This window comes from Schistosoma haematobium, chromosome 6 (genome assembly GCF_000699445.3).
Source record: "Schistosoma haematobium chromosome 6, whole genome shotgun sequence".
Taxonomy (NCBI): domain Eukaryota; kingdom Metazoa; phylum Platyhelminthes; class Trematoda; order Strigeidida; family Schistosomatidae; genus Schistosoma; species Schistosoma haematobium.
The window spans coordinates 20,769,231-20,783,658 of NC_067201.1; the positions used below are offsets into that span (position 1 = coordinate 20,769,231).

The 14,428-nt window shown below is 37.0% G+C and overlaps 1 protein-coding gene across 2 annotated transcripts in view; it reads right to left on the reverse strand.

Moving 5' to 3' along the window:
- PKG21D_1 (cGMP-dependent protein kinase, isozyme 1) overlaps window positions 1-14,428 on the reverse strand; it is a 128,240-nt gene that overhangs the window by 57,528 nt on the left and 56,284 nt on the right. The window contains exon 6 of one of the 2 annotated variants that reach the window (XM_051217099.1): window positions 9,387-9,500. In XM_051217099.1, coding sequence (XP_051065734.1) covers window positions 9,387-9,500 — 114 coding nt within the window. The other variant, XM_051217098.1, reaches the window with a different exon arrangement.

Here is a 14,428-nt window from a genome sequence, read left to right on the forward strand (position 1 = left end):
CTCGGATCATTGGGTCACCGTTTCGTTCTACTTTATGACTCCTCTTTATCAGTGTGCATACACGATATCCATGCATGATTCAAATCCAACACTCTCAGACTCGCGCGCGAACACTTCATCTCTAGACCATTCAGTGTTCACTACCGTGACCGATGGTGCTCGATCCGAATCCCGTGTACGAGATCGTCGATATGCATTGATAAGGAGAAGTCATATACTAAGACGAAACGGTCGTTCAGTGTTTCCAGGTTTTTAATAGTAGTCTAACAGTAATCGATACATGATTTCAACAATCGTCACAATTCCAAACTGTTAATAGATTTTCATTGCATCAATCTTTCGTGTTTTTATTTCGAGCTGTGGGAATCACAGGGACTCCTGTTTTTCAAGTATACACAGTAGGTCCGAAGATATAACAGAGGCGATACGTTCATCGTAGAGAGAACGGATTGGAGTATGATGAAACGTGAACAGCTCTCTGTTATGTACACAATAGTCAAACGTTAAACTGGCACAAAACTGAAACGTTATTACACTCACATCATATATACCTCATAAATTGATATTCATTTAGCTGTAAATTGGCATTTTCTATTGAGTTACAAGACTGTGTACGTATACATCTTTTCTTATTCTGACTTAAAAATTATTTTTATACGACTTTTAACCATCATTTGCAAAGAGCAAGATTTATTTGAAAAAAGTATATGAAAGAAATTGATTTTAGAAATGTGATCGACATTACAATCGAACTTTACCACTCATAGCATACCAACAGTAGCTAGACTTCACCTATGTTAATACACTTAATAAAAACATTTTACTGATGAGTGACTAATTAGTATGAAGTTTAGTTCCAGGATTTATGGTCGATTGTCCCCAACTTCTCCCAAAATGTGATTTTTGTGAACATTATTTGATAAGGATCAAGATACACGCAAAAAAACCACATTGATATCTCTTATCTCTGTGATCAATCAATGTACACTGAATCCTACTGGATTTTCACATAGCCAATGTACTTAAATAAATTTCGTTAAGAGATTTTGACCATTTAAGTTTATATGAAAACTAATAGAGTTGTAGTACTCACTGGAATTGGAAATTGCATTAACAAACTGCCCACTTGTACTAAGCGCTTAAATTATTCACCTGTCACATGTACTGCATATTCATTAATGTATTTGTGTTCACATTACAGACAAGCATTAATGTGAATTATTTTTAGTGATTAAATTTATTATTTATTTTATTTGAACACATAAATATTGGTAAAAGAGGACACCAAATATATATGCGCCACACAAAACAATGAGAATTCGAAGAGAAAAAAAAAGAGAAGTAACTAACAGATCAGTGTAAGGTAGTATAATAATAATAATAATAATAATATAATAATAATAATAATAATAATGAGGGAAACGGAAAGGTACAATCAGAAGAGATCTTCCAGTTAAGGAAGAAGCAACCATTTCTTTATGAATAAAGTAAAAGAAGGTTACAGCAGGATCGCCATTGGTTCCTATTTTGAGCCATATCTGATAACGTCTCTAGCCACTGTGTTGCACCATCTCTCGGACCCCAACCAGGGAGTCGTGAAGGGTCAACCAAAACCGGCCCTTGCAGCTTTCTTTCGTACCACCACACCATCTCATACACTGACCACCTCTCTACCTCGCTTTTTCCAACAAGTCCCAGAGTCGGCAAATAATGCACGATGTGGAATTCTCTGGGACGACATTCGTAGAACATGTCCAAGCCACAGAAGTCGTTGTTCCAAGATGGTGACACCAATTGCATTATCGTCTCTGTGACCGAACACACGATACCGAACCTCTGCATTACTAACATGGTGTTGCCACTGGATGTCAGCAATCCTTCGGAGACAACGATGATCGAACACAGAGTCGTCTAACGTCCTCAACTCGAAGAGGCCAGGTTTCATAAGCATAGAGCAAAACTGCTCTCACCGACACGTTGTAGATCCGACCTTCTACAGCCAGACTGACATCACGAACGCGCCAAAGGTGGCCCAGATTGGTATAAGCCGCTCTGGCTTCCACTATACGTGCATTGATCTCATCACTCACACCACCACCAGCACTTATGCAGCTACCTAGATACACGAACTTCTCGACTACTTCTATCTGCTCACCAGGCAGCAGATCCATATCACCATTACTCACATCCATCAGAGCTGTTTCCAGAATGTCATCGATGGCAAAGTTGAAGAGGAATGGTGAGATTGGGCAACCCTGTCTTAACCCACTGCTCGAATGGAACAATGGAGAGAGGTGGTTCTATGCCCTCACTCTGCCTGAGGTGTTTTTATATAGGGCTTTTAGGATGTTAATAAACTTCTCAGGCACACTCTTCTTCAATAGACAATCCCAGAGAACAGTCCTATCCAACGAATCGAAGGCAGCCCTGATGTCAAGAAACACTACGATTGTTGGCCTTTGATAAGTATGACGGTGTTCTAACATTTGGCGGAGGGTGAAGATATGATCAATACATCCTCGACCAGAACGAAACCCAGCCTGCTCCTCGCGAGTCAATCTTTCTCGGGTTTTGAACAACCTACGAAGTATGACGGAAGCCAATAGCTTGGACGCAATCGGAAGTAGACTTATCCCCCGATAGTTGTTGCAGGAACGACGTGAACCCTTTTTAAAGATAGGGATAACTATCGACTCATTCCATGACGTTGGTACACTCTCTAGTTCTCAAGCCTTTGTAAACAACGTCGTCAATTCCTTAGTCAAAAAGTCACCACCATCTTTAAAAAGAGCCGGAGGTAAGTCATCTGGACCCCGTGATTTGTAGCGTTTCAAGAGTTGGAGTTCCTTGCGGACGTCCGCCTCATTTGGTGGATCAGTCGTCACCGCCTATGGAGAGCAGAACAGTTTGACCGATGTTGCCCGAGCAACTGGCCAGTTGAACTGCCCTTCAAAGAATTCTGCCCATCGTCCAAGACGTCGATGTATGCTAGTGATTGACATCCTGTCATCCTCACAGATTGTTTCGCTCACACCAGACTTCTTGCTGCCAGTGGCTCGGATGAGTTGGAACAGCTTCCGGTAATTACCAGATGCAGCTGCTGCTTCCAGCTCATTAGCACGCTTCGACCACCAGGCTTCTCGGTCCTTACGCAAGCTTTGCCCAATTTCAGTACGTAACATCCTTCGTTTATGGTCAAACTCACGGTCACCCGGAGTAGACCGACGGGCTTCAATGAGTTGTAAGGAACCTGAAGAAACCCAGTGCTTAAAAGCGGGACGTTTCGCGAACCCACAACTGACTGTACCCACCATTTTTATGGCGTCATGCAATTGCAACCAATGCTCATCTATACTTTTCGGTGGAATGGTAGCTAGCCTAGAAACTAGCTCGATTCCATACTTACTTGCAAAAGAAGTTGCAACCAACTTGCTAACATCAATCCGTTGGTGGCGGTCACTTCGTTGTCCACTGAAAAGTAAGGCAAGATTGGCGCATACCAAAGCATGGTCAGAGTCCAGATAGGTACTCCAAAAGGAGCGGCAGTCTTGTACACAACCACACCAGCGGTAGCTGATCGCGATGTGATCAATCTGATTCCAGGCTTGAGATGCAGAGGTAGGACACCAGGTGGCACATCAGCGATGACTGTGCCGAAAGTTAGTGTTAGCCAGAAACAGGTTGTGGTCTGTGCACAGTTGCAGTACACGGTCCCCGTTATCTGTCCTGCGACCAACAAGTCCCCATCGGCCACCTAAACGACTCTCTTCTGTGCCTAGACGCCCGACCTGAACATTCAAGTCTCCGGCTAGTACTACAATATCTGTCGAACGCACTTTCTGGAGAAGAACAGATAACTGGTGGTAAAACTCATCCTTGGTTGCATCCCGGCTGCAATCTGCCGGAGCATAGGCGGAGATGACGAAAAGACATCGTTTCTCACTCCAATTTCTCCTCACTTTGATGGAACTCTCTAATCTAACAGCACATAACCGACTGTTAATAGGGATCCAATCGATTAGTGCTGCCTCAGCTCTAGCGCTTAGTGCGACACCAACGCCAGCAAGACCAGATGAAGATGCCACAGAGTCCCCGGATAAGCGCATGTAAAACAAGCTTTTCGAAGCGACAGATGGAGAGCGAATTTGTAGTACTTCACCAGAGTCTTGAATACGGGTCTCGGATAGACAGCAAACATCGATATTAAGACTTTCCAAAGACATAGCCAGCCCTATCTGTTGTCCGACCTGCATAAGTGTGCGAACGTTGAAGGCAGCCAGTTTGAATGGTGCACGTTGTTTCAGAAAAACTGCTTCAGTATTCGTATTTGGTGGTAGCATACAATTTTCGACCAGGCAGTGACTCGAGAAAGTTTAGATAGAACCGAGTTTTCGCCATAGGCGAGCTGCTGTATAAGTCGAAAAATAAGGATATACAGAGTGAGAATAAAAGAGTGAATAAATGACGTAAAAAAATAATAATCATGACAATAATAGTAATAATAATAATAATAGTGAATCGTTTGATTGTTAATCGAAGCGAGACAAGTATTTTCCATAGACATTGACATTTAGTCATATTTTTGTGTGGACTGTGATACTATCCGGGTGCCCAGACCGAAGCATGTGGTTTTCTTAGGGTGGCCACACTCCGAGCCTTTGACTTAAAGGTCTGACCCACAAGGCAGTGGAGCATCGTGAGGAGATGCAGTTCCATGGTAGCCGAAGACCAACGATTGGTTCATACACCATTTGTTCCCGCAGGATACGGGAGCCCATGTGCACCATTGGTTTGGTGATTAAAAGTAGTTGTTGAAAATGTTACCAATCACATTGACACAATTAAAATAATTCGGTCTATTTAATTTAAGTTCTGCAGATATAAAGTAGCAATAATTTCATTGAAATAATGAACTGATTAATGTTAGATCATCACTGAGAACCTGGAAGTACTGAAAGGCTATTTCGTCCTGATACGGGACTCGTCAACATCCACGACCCCACGCGCGGAACTTGAACACAGGGCCGTAGTTCTCGCGCGAACGCTTGTTCTCTAGTCCACTGAACCGGCATACAGGAATGCTTATGTTTAACTTCAACCAGTCCGCGATACTGTGCGACTATCTTTCATTATTTTCGATGGATCACTACCTCACATTAAACACGGTTGAACTCTACTGCCGAAGAGTCCCATACTAAAACGAAACTGCCTCCAGTGCTTCCAGGTTCTCAGTGGTGATCTTACACTGATTGGTTCATGATTTCAGTTAAACTCAACAATCTTCACAACCCCCATACTGAAAATAATAATGATAACAGTGATAATAATAGGTTAGACATGTACACCGTTGAATGACGTCACAGAGGTCTAGAGGTCAAGCGTTCGTATATAAGAACAAAGGTTCTGAGTTTGATTCTCAGTGATGGAGTTGTGAATGAGAACTGTTGAGGAATTCCATTGATATGATAGGACCGAAAGAGCAAAATCAATTTAATGTGAAAAACGATCATTAGGTATCGCATATGTGTCCATGTAGTAAATTTTTTTGGATGAACTGATATTAAATACTACTCAGTTCAATTTACAAAAATTTGATAGTTAATGTTACGATACAAAAATCATATATAAAGTAGCATATGGATACATCCATTTTGATTTATTTATGGGGTCGAATAAATCCACACCAGTAGTCTTTGTATCCCCTCTACTCATCGTCCGATCTAGAGTTTTTAGTACGAACCCCGAGCGAATTAAGCATATTCGCAGACAAAAATGATAGAGAACACTTATAACAGGCCGTCTAGTATTTCCACTGGTGGTCTACCCAAGATCAGTTTGTGATTTCTACAATCTCCAAAAAGTTCCCTTATACTAACGATAATAAAAAAATGTTGAGGACAAATACGTTTCTAAATTAGATCTCAATAAGATTTGATTGGATGAAACTGTTAGACCACTCATTTCTTTTTGTAATAATAATAATATATCGGTTGTCGACATTTTCAAACATTTTAAATCTCAGGGATTTCCCATCCAATATCACATATTTTGGTATCTAAGTAATTTTCAACACTAATAAATGTGTGGAATTTTCACAATTTTATGCCTTTCGGTTACGATATCAATACAACATTTGTATTGAATCCACTCTGTGTAATTTGTTAATGATTCGCAAATTGTCCACAATCAGATTGTTCCCCTATTTCCTACTAGTTTAAAAGTACGGTCAGTGTTGTAAATTGTAAACATACACAAGTACACTACCATTGTATGTGCAGTCAAACACATACACACACATACATTCAAACAAACAATGAATCATTAGTGTTGATTAACTAGTCTAGCTTTACTATAAGTGAACATAAATTATTATCATCATACATACATACACTTATGAACATACCTGAGTGCACTACACAACAGGAAGAAACTATTAAACAAAACACCTAATTGTGGTAATTAGATTATTATCATTACTGTTACTACGGTTATTACGAATAAAGCCTACTACCACCAACATTACCCACCACTCTGATCCAGCTTGAAAACAACTGGAGTATATCCATAACACAATGTCCAGAATATATTTCGTTTTGGATAATAACTTGAATGAATGCATGATACTCTAGTCACACACCCACACACAGATACATACATAGAGGAATGAAGGAATCACTTTTGACTGTTTGATAGAATTGCACATTTTTATCAATAAAAATGACATTCATCATGTACATGAAAACATCTGGAACAGGTGGTCTATGTTTGGAAATGATAGTGAAAACAAAGAGCAGAAAAGAAATCTGAACCTAAATCGTGTTCTACATGAATTATTCACATGTGTATTTACTTTTTACACCGTGACTAACAAATGGGCAAGCATATATGGTAAGCTTATAGAGACTGTTCAATTCGATTATTATCCAACCTCTCATCAGGGTGTACCGATGACTTCGATGTTAGGGTATCAGAACCCAGAAATTTATGGTTTCATCGCATTCACGTACGACAACTTGAACCGATGCATATGTGTGCCTGGTCCTACGTTGTAGATGACTGATTGGTTGAAATTCACTGGTCATGCGATTTCACTGGAATTTCGTGAATTCCGCTCGTAATGAAACACTGACGAGAAGAAAATTATTATTATTAGTGTACAAGATTTTTGAGGACTATCCAACTCCGAGTTTGTATCACGCATTACATTTAGCTAAACAGCTACTAGGAACACTGGAAAGATGTTTAGCTCTAGTATGACAATAATTAACAGTGGTGAGCAACTACAGCGCCAACAAGAATCTGAGTTAAGATGCTTCATGGTAAAAGAAAATCGAATTTATCACCCAAATTAAACTTGGGTTGTTTACATACGATATTTAATGAATAACACAATCGTTTAACAACACAGATAGCTATGTATCCAAACAAAATGAAAATACCTTTTTATGCAGTGACCTACTCCACCTACCTATCTAACTCATGAAATTGGATGACACACATTACAACGCTTAATAAACATTGTTATTATCCGTCTGACAAAGTCTAGCTACTACTTAGTGCGTGTATGTTTATGACTGACTATGAGATCTCAACACGAAGTGAATTTCACAACAACGTAATCCATACTCAAGGAAGAGTTAGTTAGTTAGTTAGTAATATGCAACGTAGAAACTGACACATACATGTGTCATCGGTTCAAGTCTCCACAGCTTATCAACGCAAAAAGATGAAATCATTAAAACAAATATCAGACTAGTGAAAGTAGTAACAGTACCAATGATGGTAGAAAGGATCAGGGATAGATAATATGATTCTAGAAGAAATAAAATGAATTTATTGAATAAAAATAATAATAAAATTATACGATAATTTCAAAACTCAAGATCTAAGTAAAGATAAAAAGTGAATGCATCTGTGCTACTGTTACCAATTCTTAAGGCATATCACCAAATTATAACCTCGAGAAGAACATGTAAACCGTTGTTGATATCACAAATAAAATGAGAAAAATTGGAAACAAATTTGCGAAATAATCATAATGATGAGAATGATATTTACTCCTCCCACATAAGATGGATGTTTCGCTGTACAATTCAAATAACGATACTAACTAATTATATCACTTTTCAGTTTAACAAATTCATGATGTATGTCATGCTATCTCATCAGTTAAATAGGGGAATAGGTCATTTAAGGAAATGTATTTGCATTTTTTTGGATACATTATGTGTTATGTTCAACAACTGTTCAATTCATTTACATCGGGGTTACATTAATTAACTCTAATTTATGAAAAAAAAAGTTGAACATACACCTGAAACAGAAATTGTTCATAGAACTAGTCACTTATCAGTCAGTCAATGATGGTCAATGTAAGATCTGGTAGTGACGCGTATTGACCTAAATTCTTCGGAACATATCAATAAACGATGACACAAACTAACCAGATCAATAAGAAAGAAGTCAAAATGATAGTTGTACCGGAGGTTTATATATTGTGTCACAGGTACACTTCTTGGACAGGATAGGTTTTAAGCGGGGAATCATTCAGGAAACTCTTAAAGACAACTTCTAGGACTTTGATTCTATGTTTAATAGGACGGATAGAAGCCTATCTTTGTGTGAAATACACCAAACAAAATGACTTATGCATTACATAGTATAAACACATGCATATATGCCACATCAGGACGGTAAAATGGTCTCCACCCCCATTAATGGTATTTGCTAAATTGCTTGCGAAGGCAGACGGAGGCCACTCTCCGTGAAATAGCGTCGTTGTGCGCACTTCTCACAAGCATAGATGCCATTTAGTATGAAATCCCAGTTATACAATAACATTATATACATGAAATAGATTGGTCTGGGACCTGTGTACTTCCAACATACATGTAAGCATAAATGAGGTCCCCGTAACAGTTTTTCCGTTTGGGCAAATATATACAATATAAATACCTAAAAAACACCACATCGACCTATGGGTCTCAGTGCATGCATAGGTACGGATACTCCACCCTGAGTTTGTCAGCCACATGAGATAAATAAACTTGGTATGATCTTATTTTACAATCGAGTGCTTGATCAGACCGCTCTCTCCATCGACCACCCAAGTTGGTTTATGAGGCACAACCTTCAAGAAATCTCACAGCACCACGGAGAGGTCTGGGTAGGATTTCGCTGTTGTAGATATTAATTCAAATGCTAAAACAGTGGAAATAGGTGAATTGGAGTTCAAAAGTCAAGTGTTGTATTGTGTGACCACCAGAAATAATTTATTTCATAACACAACAAACAGGGCACAGTCTGACTAGTAAAACGAATTTACTAACAAGTAAAGAAAAAGAACAATACTAAACAAATCAGAATCCAATAGAAATTCAACTTACCCTTTACAGATGCTGTACGTTTACAATTGTATAATAAAGCCAATTCACCAAAACAACGACCAGCTCCCATAATATACAGACGTTTACCACCTTTTGAAACTTCAAATTCACCCTCTGTAGAAATTTAAAATTAAAAAAATAAGTTCGATAAGCGTGCAAGATGTCTGGTAATCTCAGTCACTGATACAGATATCATGGAACGAGTAGTACGGAAGTATAACTTTTGAAGTTATTATACAAAGGATTATTATTTGTAATTTTCCTGTATAATTAATAAATACTTTGACAGTCGTATTTCTATGTTCTCCTATTTGTAATCTTTTATTTGATCTATAAATCATTGTCAGATATTTTCGTGTTCCAGATTTGTCATTGATAGTCATTACCCTTATACACTGGTCTTGTATCACTTATGACGACCAAGTTATTTACACATAGTCATTTCTTGTTTTGTTGCGTTTTCAGGCATTTCAGTTACGTTATAGTATTTGCTTTTTATCGTACGCTTTTGGCTGGCCACTGGGAGCCTGAGGACCAATAAGAGCGAAATTCTTGCTTATTATTCATTGATCGATGTGTCAATGAGTACCTGGACGGTCACCGACCCAACTACCAATATGGGCGCACTAATCGATAAACGAACAAGAGAGCGGGGGGAGAAATCACACAATCGCTTTCATGTCATTCCGGTCACACAGGGCCCTATACAACCACAAGCAACGTTTATTTTCTGACGCAACAGGTAAGTAATGTAGAACCTGGCATATATATAGATCAATTCAAGTTGCCACGATCCAATAGTACAGACGAATGAAATCTCCAAAACAAATCAAAGAGTAGTACAGATAACAACAGCATAACTGATAATAGAAAATATTAGGCATCGACGATACTAATTAAGAAAATATAAATTAGTAGAATAAAAAGTCATTTATGAAAAATTTAGAAACGTAAAATCTGAGAGAAGATTGAGAGCAAATGCATCTGTGCCATTAAGAAAGATTTCGAACAATATCACTGATAGTCTTTAACAATCGATTGCAATAATTACACAGACCCCAATCAAATAGCCCGCATCTACCCACATCGTTCAGTTCAATAACCATGATCTTCATGGACTGATGCCATATCATTGTTTGCCAACCCATAACTTTTTTACAATGACTTATACAGTAAGAAATTTTTATGGTAACATAGTGATTGTTATATTCATTAAAACAGACTGGAGTTAGGAATGCTGCTATAACTCGAATTTGTAAAATACAGTTTTCATCACCACAACTTGTTTACTTATTGGATAATTAAATAGATAAAATGAATCCATTTAACTTTAGGATGTTTGCCCAAATTAATATGTCTACAATTTATCTAGATAATACGCAAATGAGAGTGAATAACTTCATAAACAGGCCACATAATTTCTAATTGGATGAAAACACTTTTTGATGCACTTCAAGGTATTTTCACAGTTTAAACCTCAAATTCATTTTAATTAAACTATCACTGAAAACCAAGAAGCACTGGATAGCAATTTCGTCCTAGTGTAGAACTTATTAGCAGTGCATATGAACATCCACACAGGGGATTGAACCCAGAGCCATAGATCTCGTGTACAAACGCTTAACCGCTATATTGATCTAAGCTAGTAACCAATACTGTACATATCTAATTCCAACACAGTTTACACACAATAATGAAACATGCAGAGGAAGGAAGAGAGGAAAGTGTAAATAGAGAATTACTACTTAATTTAACTGGGAATATTGTAAAATCCACGTAAAAGAAATCAATAAGTACTCAATTAATCCTACTACAAATAACAATAATAATAGAGAAGAAACTCAATATTATTTGTCGTTGAAACATTTCAAATCTAATAGGAATAATAAATGAATATACTTTGAAGAATTAGAAAACAATAGAAATCCAAACGGAGAGGAAACAAAAACCCAAGAAACTAGAATTGGAGAAAAACAATAAAAGAAAATGGAGAAGTTCAAATGACAAAACAAAAAAAACAAACAAACATACAAACAAATGTATTGATCATTTTACTGTTTACAAATGAAATGTTTCTATAAGATTAGATTGGGGACAATTTGGGAAGGAAGGAGGGAAGGAGGGAGGGGAGGTGGGGTAAACGAAGAAAGGTTTAAAGAACAACAGGAAACAAATAATTTTCTTTTCTTTTTTTTTTTTAAAAAAAAAATTAGAAATTGCATAGAATCATCCAATGCTGAAATTCAGCTGACTAAATTAATTGATTAATGAATACCTACTTACGCCTGTTACCCCATGTCGAGGAGCATAGGCCACCCACCAGCAATCTCCATCAATGAATGATAAGGTTAAATTTATATATAAGTGATTAAGAAGTTAATATGGTGGTTTGATCGCACTTCTCAGTCAATTACTTGGATAAACTAATTGTGAAAATTATGTCAATTAAAACTTTCTTGACCAATTATTTATTCTAAACATAATATAATGATGATAAAAATGCCTATAATTGACGGCAAAAATTTTTTTTTCGTTTTTTTTTAAAAATCAACATTCGAAAGTAGTACTATGATGTGGGCTACTTATATCCATATAAGTAGTATATAACGGTGGTCAGGCATAGAATGCATTTCAATAGAAGATCGATAAGGAAAGAACGGAAACGGAATGCAATTGATATATATGAAAATGCATGAAAAATGAAATCTGAGATGATGGACTGATATTTGCAAAACAAACAGTCAAGTTTGATACGATGGATTGATATTTGGCAAATTAACTATTTACTATATGGCTGTCAGATGTTATTGAGATGTTCTGTAATTTCGTGTTCGAATACATTCGATTGCCTCCACTCGTGTTCTTGTTCACTACATTACTACAATGATGATTTTCTTTGTTTAAAGAAACAACACAAGTGATTACAATGGAAATTGTCTATCCAAAATAGACATTATGCAATCAAAAATCGATATCATAGAAATAAAATTGATTGAAAATATTACCAAATGAAAATAAACAAAGTTAGATACCATTAGAAAACACATTTTATACATATCTATTGTTAGTAATTTCAACTTAAATGGGTGTGAAAGAGAAGTTTTGTTGGAATATTCCACATTTCCCATTGATATTAATACTGAATAAGATAATTTCACTAGATTATTTTGAACTATAAGAGAAGTCTAGGGAGTATGTTTTCATCGAAACATAAAGTAATGAATATTGAACAAGCCAAATCCTAAAGATGTGCAACAATTCGACTAATTTTACGAGAATATCATCGAAGTAGCCATTAACAGTGTGATTACATACATAAGACAAACAAACTATAAATTGCTGTAATAAAAAAACAATGACAATTAACAGTATAAGCTATGATCACTGAATTCCGAACGTATCGAATTGGAGACAGTTACCCGAAGAAAACAATAGATGACAGTATCGCAGATTGGTTGGACTTAGACCTGTATATCATTGGGTCCCGCCTCGCCAGTTTAGATTGAAGATTCTGAGCCCGATCTACTGGGGCGGGGTTATGAATGCTCACTTCTGAGTAGTTTGCTACTAGAACGATACGGGCAACCGGTGCTTCCTGGTCTAACTTATACCAGTTCATGATATTAATAAAATTCAGTCACCTCCACAACGTTAACACTGATAATCTTGTTCTCACTAGTGACTAGCTTCGAAAGGGAATTTCAAGAGTTCTAGTCAGAAGCAATGATCAGTGGGATTAGAAAATGTAGGGATTAAGGATGGTATCTAACTAAGGTAATGGAAGATGGTAACGTAATATCAGGGATATTGATAATGTCATAGAAATAGTCGTACGTATCAATAATCATGGGAAATTATGGTACATTTTTGTACGTTTCAAACAATGAATACCTTCGCTAAATGTAGACAATACGATGGGAAGACGAAGTCTATCAGAACTATGTGACATATATAATAATACAACACATTTAGGATAAAAATTTGACTAAATATCTGTTTCAATAGTTGAGATCATTAGTCAATTGAAGCTAGACCACCACGGAAAACTTGAAAGCACTGGATAGCTATTTCGTCCTTGTATGAGACTCCTCCTTGGCAGTGCGCATCCACAATCCCGCTCCCCACCGTCCAGTGCTTTCAGGTTTTTCATGGTGGTCTAGCTCAATGGAATCATGATTTCAACTATTAAAATTAATAAAATCTCCACAAAACCCCTTCTGAAAATATCTATTTGTTAAAACATTTTACGCATAGAAAATAAAAGGTCAAACTAGACAAATTGGAAGATAAATGAAAACAAAGGTATTGTATTAGAGAAAACAATGTGAAGAACACTATAATAACTAATAGATCGATATGATCAAGGTAGGTTCAAGGTTAGAGCAAACTCTTTGTGAAAATATAAAAAGGTTTGGATCTTCGTATGGCTAAGACTTCGATAAACCTTACAGTTCACCCCTGGGCACAATACCTCAAAGATTGATTTGATGTCAAATCTGATCTCTCTCAGCCAAATATTTAGCCGTTTGTCGTAGACATTTGGGAACGCTTTGAGCAACTCTTGAATACAAACCACGATTGCGTTCTCCTATAAATAGTCAACAATGCATATATGGAAGACTGATAAACACAGTGGGAAGTGATACAGTTATTTACATGTTGTTTGAGTTTTTGATGAAGCATAGACCACAACATTTCATTAAAGATGAGCTGGACTATGCACAAAAATCTTAGTGTCCGTTGATTTGCGTCGTCGTGAATCATCTCTGAATAATAAGGTGATAAAGACATATTTTTGGATGCCAAAAGTTTAGTAGGCCTCATTATATTGTGGTCTTTCTATCAGTCTATGAACATTAATGAACACATATTTCTCAGAAATGTTTCGCTTAAAAGCTAGCATCTACGTCAATAGTATCGTTAGTGCAAATACAATTCACCATATTGAGAAATCTATTTTATCAATCCTTGTTTGTACTAGACTGGACAGTAACAGTGAGAATTGAGATCCTGGGATATCCAATGTAAGCTTTTTATGAATA